The sequence below is a fragment of the Crassostrea angulata genome, chromosome 9, assembly GCF_025612915.1.
Source record: "Crassostrea angulata isolate pt1a10 chromosome 9, ASM2561291v2, whole genome shotgun sequence".
NCBI lineage: Eukaryota > Metazoa > Mollusca > Bivalvia > Ostreida > Ostreidae > Magallana > Magallana angulata.
In genome coordinates this window covers 28,410,095-28,417,486 of record NC_069119.1, presented here as the reverse complement: position 1 = coordinate 28,417,486, position 7,392 = coordinate 28,410,095, and the positions used below count along the sequence as shown (strand labels likewise).

Genomic DNA, 7,392 nt, shown 5'->3' with positions numbered 1-7,392 from the left:
TTGTTGCCCCACCCTACCCCCGATGACCATGATTTGAATAAAAACTTGAGTCTACACTATCTGAGGATGCTCCCATTTTAATTTGAGCTTTTCTGGCCTGGTAGTTTTTGAGAAGAAGATTTTTAAAGATTTTCTCTATATATTTCTATGTAAAACTTGATCCCCCTATTGTGGCTTCTCCCTACCCTCGGGGACCATGATTTGAATAAACTTGAATCTACACTACCTGAAGATTCCTCCACACAAGTTTAAGCTTTTCAGGCCAAATAGTTTTTGAGAAGAAGATTTTTGAAAAATACCAACAAATTTTCAATAATTCTCAATTATCTCCTTTTTAAAGAGGGCGTGGCCCTTATATTGAACAAACTTGAATCCCCTTCACCTAGTGGTGCTTTTACAAATTCGGTTGAAATCTGCCCAGTGGTTCTTGAGAAGAAGATGAAAATGTGAAAAGTTTACAACAACGACGACGACGACACCGACAACGACAGACAACGGACAAATTGTGATCAGGAAAGCTTTATTGAGTTTTTGGCTCAGGTGAGCTAAAATGGAAAGTTATGGAGTATAATTTGTTAAATATTTCTTTCCTTTTTTTGAACGCCTTAATTAAATATATTTCAATAAATTTTCTTTGACCTTTCTTTTCACTGTTCATCGTGATATTGGAACGTTCAAGTTCATATTGTTTACATTTAAGTATATAAAAAAAACTTCTAAATTTAAACGTCTTTCTTTGCACGAGTAATAGTCATTCCTTTAATATATAGATTATAGAGGGACCAAATCAGTTGTAACATTGCAAATTAGCAATTTAAAGCAAAAAGTACTGCAATTTTAATGTCAGGAATTGCAATTCTGAAATTGTAATCTAATTTAATATTTAAATGTCTAACAAGGGTTATATCATCAACGTCTATTCAGAGCCCCTGAACAAAAACAACATTATCATGTTCCTGCAGAAATTCATTTTTTCTGTGAAGGGATCTCTCTTTGGATGGAATCCAATGAAAAGTTACCTGCAGAATTTATATTAAAGGAGGTTAAGTAGGAAAAACATATTTAAACAAATACAACTTGTATTGCTATCATAATTATTATTTTTTTTATTTTCTTGTCAATTTTAAACACAAATTCATATTTGAGCAATTACTCAGATCCCTGCTCTGGTGATAACAGCTTAAAAGTATTTCACAATTATCCTCACGATATGACATGCATATATTGGCTATTTTGCAACAAAACACCTTCATTATGTATCAAATAGCCAAATTAAAGCAAAATTGGATTAATGAGTGATATTAGTATATATATAACCTTTAAACGTTATTCAAAAAGTAGTTCTCAGCAATCTGACGGGAAATGGAGTTAATGAAATACGGTTCCCTCTTAGTGTTCGTCTCAGCATGTTTTGGCTGCGATCCTTCACCAAAGGTTCAACAAGATGATTTTTGTTACGCAAACTTTGGTACGTTCATAGACTATATTTCTTTTCTTTTTTTATTGTTAAAGTTTGAATCATCATAATTTACTATAGGAAATCATTTAAACGTCGCTGTATAGCATTTAGATAGCAGATGATAACATTCGAATCTAATAGGTCATTTAAATGTTCTTTGCCATATACGGCATGTTTTACAACTTATTCCAAATTTTTTTTTATAGCTACTAATTTTTTTTAATGAGATTAAATGGACAAAATTATTTTTCAACAACTCACATTTAATTTTGTGTGCATTCGGAAAAGTGTTAACAGTTATAAATATCCAAAAGAAACAGTTGCGAAGGAATAATAGCATCACATTTACCGATCAAGAACTATTTACACGTATGCTTTGAGATGTTTGAAACTCTCCTTTATTTTGGAATGTGTTTTCAATCTAGAGTATCCAGCCCATGGACATATTCTAGTAAACATCGACTTTTCATTTGCATTTTCTGTAGTTTTTGAAGCAAAAATAACATCCCGTAATATTGGTGAGCTCAATATTGAGTATGGGTTTGACGTACAGGCCATCTATAAGGTAAGAAATATAATTGGTATAATCAATTTGTAAGAAAGAACTAAATAAAAACCATTCTTTTAATGGCTGGTCTAAACTCAACACTTACATTAAAGTTCTTTTGTTGCCGATTTACATTTGTATTTTACTTGTATTTTACATTATTGGTAAAAATATTTCTGAAAAATGATAATTAAACTATTTCTTAATCTTTAAAAAAATGCCTCCTAAATATTATACAAGTCATATTTACTAAACTTGATTATTTCAAATGGAAAATCTGTAAATTTGTCCGTAATAATTAAAATGTAATTCATTTGCAATATGCCAATCACATGTATGTGTGCAGTAAATAAAATATGAATGATAAATTAAGAATTATATTCTGGATTAATTTTACCTACATTCAGTCTTTGCTTATCTTACTTACATTCAGTCTTTGATTATCTGTTGAGATTGCTTAAAAAACGTTTGCTCACATTTGATCAATTAGCTACTTGCTATAAAGTACAAACGTACAGTCGCATAAGAATACACTTTACTCGAATATCGACGTGTTCATGTGTATCACAATCAATTATCGTTTAATTTATTTTGTGTTTGTTAGAAAATACAAAGTAAACTTTTCATAAATAAAAGTTTGATCAGCGTACATCGTAGCTTCGTAACTGTACTCAATAAAAAGAGCCCTAATTTTGATAATGCTTGTTACATACATGTTAAAATGGTCATTTAACAGGGGACAGCAGATAACATTCCATCGACACTTGTCGGCGATGGATATTTCATGTCCTGCGGACCACAGGAGCTCAAAGTGAACACATTCTACCTAATATTTGGTAAAATTAATACTTTTTTGCGATTTGCAAGTCTCATTCCATTACATCATCCTCGAAATTCTTAACATTGATGACCATCACGAATTGTGCTTTCTAAATGATTTGATTTTAGTGTAAGGCATTTGTGCATATAGAAAAGTGTGGAATGATATGTATAACCAACACATTTAGAAAATACAATTTAGCTTACATTTTCATTTTAGCAAAACATCAAAGTGATGGTGCATTTCAAATTGTCAACTATTATAACATGGCCAATGTTAAAAACACTGATATTGAGCGCATAACGACAAAATATGACTGCGGTTGCATTGTAAGTATACTATTTCGATTAGCTTAATATATGAAATCGATTAATGATTAGTTGATTGATTCGACTGTAATAATACTGGTAATGTTGCGGAAGACGATTATTTTTTAAATGATTTAATGAGACACTAAATGAAATGATTAAGGAATATGTGTCTTTTGTTATAAGAATTGTCCAACTTTTTTTTAATGTTTTTTGAAGCTCTTTTGTTTGAGAATTATTCTGTTATGTCGAATATTGTTTTCTTATGTTTTGTTTGTTTTTTTTTAATTAATTTTGTTTTTTATTTTGATTTGCTTGATATTGTTGCTGGTAGAGGAAGGGGAGTAAAATTAACCCTTGAATAAAACTTTTAACTCATTAAATGATATTTTGCACTACCTTGTAATTTTCAAAAATTGTGATTGTGAAAAGGTGCCTCAAAAAGAAATATTTTTTAAATCACAATTTTTTGTGTCGCTGATTTTCTGCAGATAAACATCGATGATTCTTTATACGGATATGTGCCAGGTGCGCCAAAATTCAAGCCATCAAAGGAAGCGTGTATTGCCCCAGCAAACTATTGTCCAAGAAGTGGGTTCTGTCGAAAGAATTCTGATGGGGCCTGCACATGGGGGAACCATGGTGAATGTTACTAAGGCGAGAAACTCCCAACAAGTCTTTGATCAGCAATAAAATATAACGAAAATCAAATCTGAGTTTTTTGTTTTTGTTTTTTTTTTCTAGTTTGTTTTTATCAATAAGGGGTTAGGGTTTTGGATTTCGTAAGTTTTCGGACAGAACAAAGAATATTTTTTTAAAGTCTTGGTAGAACTTGTAAATGCCATCTTTGATGAAAAAGCAAGTCTTTAGAATACTTTGAAAGAGATAAATAAAGTAGGTTAAATCAGTATGAAAAATATGAAACTGGGAAAAGTTAAAGTAATTTGTTTGTCATTATATATCCTCATTAGATAAGTTAGTTCATTCCTTTAAAAACTATGTGTAGATAGAGGTGAATACAGGTCAATGTTCAAACGGTGAATTTTGGTGTTATTTAAAATATAAAGTTATGGTAGAATCTTCGAAAAAATCCATATCCCTTAACAACACGAAACAGTGTTGTCGAAGATCAAGGTATTTTGGTTACATTTAAGGATAAGAGGATTATGCTCAAGACAAGTTCATGTTGTATCGGACAGACGAACTTGTCACAACAAATCACCCGCATAGCGGGACTGGATAAAAATATAAGGAACATTTAGATTATATTAAAATCAAATCATGTACTGTCTTTTGAAACAACATTAACATTTCACATGTTTTCTATATGAGTATACATGCAAGAAGGAGCTATCTAATCATTTTCACTTTTAAAAGGGCATGTTCATGATTTGGTCAAAAATTATTTTTCCGATTTTATATATTTACAATGCTTTAAAGGGCATTTTAATAGGCAACCGAAATTTGAGTGTCAGTTTTTGAGTTATGAGCGAGTTACAGAGTTTGAAATTCTTAGCTATGTAAACAAAGCATTTGTTCACGTTTTGAACGTTGAAATAAAAAATTTCAGTTTTAAACCTAAAACTAATGTGTTAAACGTTAGGCACTGTTTATCAATGCCTAAAATAAATAAAAAGATAGACAAATAAGCTGGAAAAAGGTTTTTGCTGGTATATTGAAGCTATGTAAACAAAAACAGGGCACGAGCCTGTGTACATTACAAAAAATTGTGAGCCTTGTATCTTGCTTATAACTTAATGACTTACTCTCACATTTAATTGATCATTCGAAATGCACATCTAAAGAATTTTAATAATAAAAACTTAAAATAGAATTTAATCAAAATCGTGACCATTTCCCTTTAAAGCTGAGTCAAATAATTGGGTTTTATGTTCATTTGTCTCTCAAGTACCAGTTAATTTGTCTATCCTGCATTTGTTTATTCTGTATCTCTTTCGTCATATGTTATACTGCCATTTACGGATGATGTTTAAATATATTATTCGTCACAAAAAACCCTGCAATCAATGTTTGATAATATTACTTTATTTGTAAATAATATCATTTTATCTGTTTCTTTCATTTCACTTTATAGTCAGGATACAAATTATCTAGTAGTTAAAAGGAATATATCATCATATAATTAATATAATTATATATTAAAAAAAATATAATTCACTAACCCACCTTTGTCTAATTGATTGTTACAAGTTACCGTATATCTTCATATTTTCGTGTTAATCAAAATTGTAGTGTTTTTTCGTTGTTTGTTTGGGAATAGAAATAATCAACAAATGTTTTCTTTGTCTTATGAATTGCCATCCACAGATAAGAGATACCATTTTTGCATTAACAAATGAAATGTAAATAAAAACGTCATTGCTAGTAGGCCATTTCGTTCATTTGACCAATATCTACATTAAAAACTTGTTCTGATTCTTAATAAATTTTTCCTGCGTTTTTAGCTTGAGCAATATCTTTCACAATGAATTGAAGTTGAGATTCTGAAACCAACCGGATATATAAGGATGAAGTAGTTGTGCTATCTGCTTGTAAAGCCAATAATGTCATATTACGGGGGGGGGGGGGGGGGGCTGTATGGTAGCTGTAACAAACAAATAGAGCGTCCATGCTAAATTGTTTTATTGTAATCGAAAAATCGAATGGCAATCGAATAAGTGAAAACTGTTGTAAATAGCTGTAGAACCTGACATTTTTTTTTTTATAACGGTTGGATTTGATATGTTTTGTTGAAATCTAAAAATTACACATTATGTTTACTGCATGTTTACTGAATGTTTATCATTAGCAAACAAACTCATACTGTAAACGTACTACATTTGGCTTTGTATTCTATCCAGCGCTTTTGGCGGAATGCGAATTCCGCTAAATCAGGTACATCGCTAAATGCCATGCATGTCCGATAAGAAGTCAAGAATACGCTAATTCAAATCTACGCCAACTTGTTCAAAAAACTAATTTCCGCAAAATATCGTACACGCCAGATATAATAAGTTTACAGTAATATACCATATCTGAATGACTGGAACGAGCATTTTGCTGAAATAACAAAGAAAGAGTTATTGCTCGTGATATGTAACCATGTCGTCCTTATCAAAACATATTTACATTTTCCAGTGTCTTTGTCTGTGATAAAACTAGATATCGATTTTGTACTATATAGCCCATAACTTCAAATGGCACAAAATTGAGGCGGCAGCGGGGTTTCCTCATTGATATTTAAATATTAAATCGTAAAATGACATAAGATTATATAAATATAAGTAATTAGGAATCATTCTCTGAATACTATGAGGTGATTATCTCGGTCGGGGCGTGATCAAATTTATTATAAAGCTCTTCGGGCTTTATTGGATTTGATAACGCCTCGACAAAAAATATCACCTCATAATACTCAAAGAATGAGTCCTTATTCCGCAAGTAAATAATTTTGTTTATGTTATATAGTTTCGTAGGTCTAACGATTGTATATCTTGACTGGGTCTTTCGAATTTTCGTTATCTACTACTGTTACATAAATAAAATACTGTAGATTCCTTATTTTACGCGAGTACTTAATTCCGCGATTCAACGGTTTCCATCGAATCGCGATTGATAACATAAAATTGCGAATGCCGAAATTTTACCATAGCTTCATGTAGTTTACATATGTTCGAAAATTAAAAGCGATATTTTAAAATTCGCCAGACAGGCTTCTATCAATTTTACGCGGATATTAATTCCTCGCGTTTAATTAAGAATTTACAGTAGCACGTTGTTATATATATACGGTGTTGCTTGATTTCCCAAACATTTTAATTGCTAAGTTTACAGGTGCAATAAAAAACAACATGTTTTATTACTCTCATTTTAGGAAACGTGTTTTGCCAAAAAATCTGGATATACGATATTCATGTTCTGTTCGTCATACTGGTCAATATTTGCCCAACAGAAAGCCTGCGTGTACTAACCTGAAACTGGCCCTAAAGGTTTTTACAAAAAGGTCAAAAATTGAATTAATAATACATTAACACAACAATTTAAAATTAAGTGTTAGTAATTGAGTAAATTAAATCAATTTAGGCCTTTATCAACAGATGGTCATCAAGTAATTATGAAGAACATGGGACATGTTGCCAATTTTGCAAAAACATGGGCAATCGTTCAGCAAATTTATTTCAAAATTGAAGCAAATTAGGATTTATCATCGAAATTGATATCGCTATATATTTCCGTCCAACTCTCTTTAATAGTTCAT

General features: G+C 31.0%; 1 protein-coding gene across 1 annotated transcript; it reads left to right on the top strand.

The window, feature by feature from the left end:
• Nucleotides 1-1,331: 1,331 nt before the first annotated feature.
• Nucleotides 1,332-3,845, top strand: LOC128164150 (uncharacterized). The gene is made up of 5 exons (XM_052827890.1): nt 1,332-1,468; nt 1,945-2,024; nt 2,743-2,842; nt 3,046-3,155; nt 3,626-3,845. Exons 1-5 carry the CDS (start codon nt 1,363-1,365, stop codon nt 3,788-3,790), a joined length of 561 nt encoding a protein of 186 aa, XP_052683850.1. The 5' UTR covers nt 1,332-1,362; the 3' UTR covers nt 3,791-3,845.
• The last annotated feature ends 3,547 nt before the right edge of the window (nt 3,846-7,392 follow it).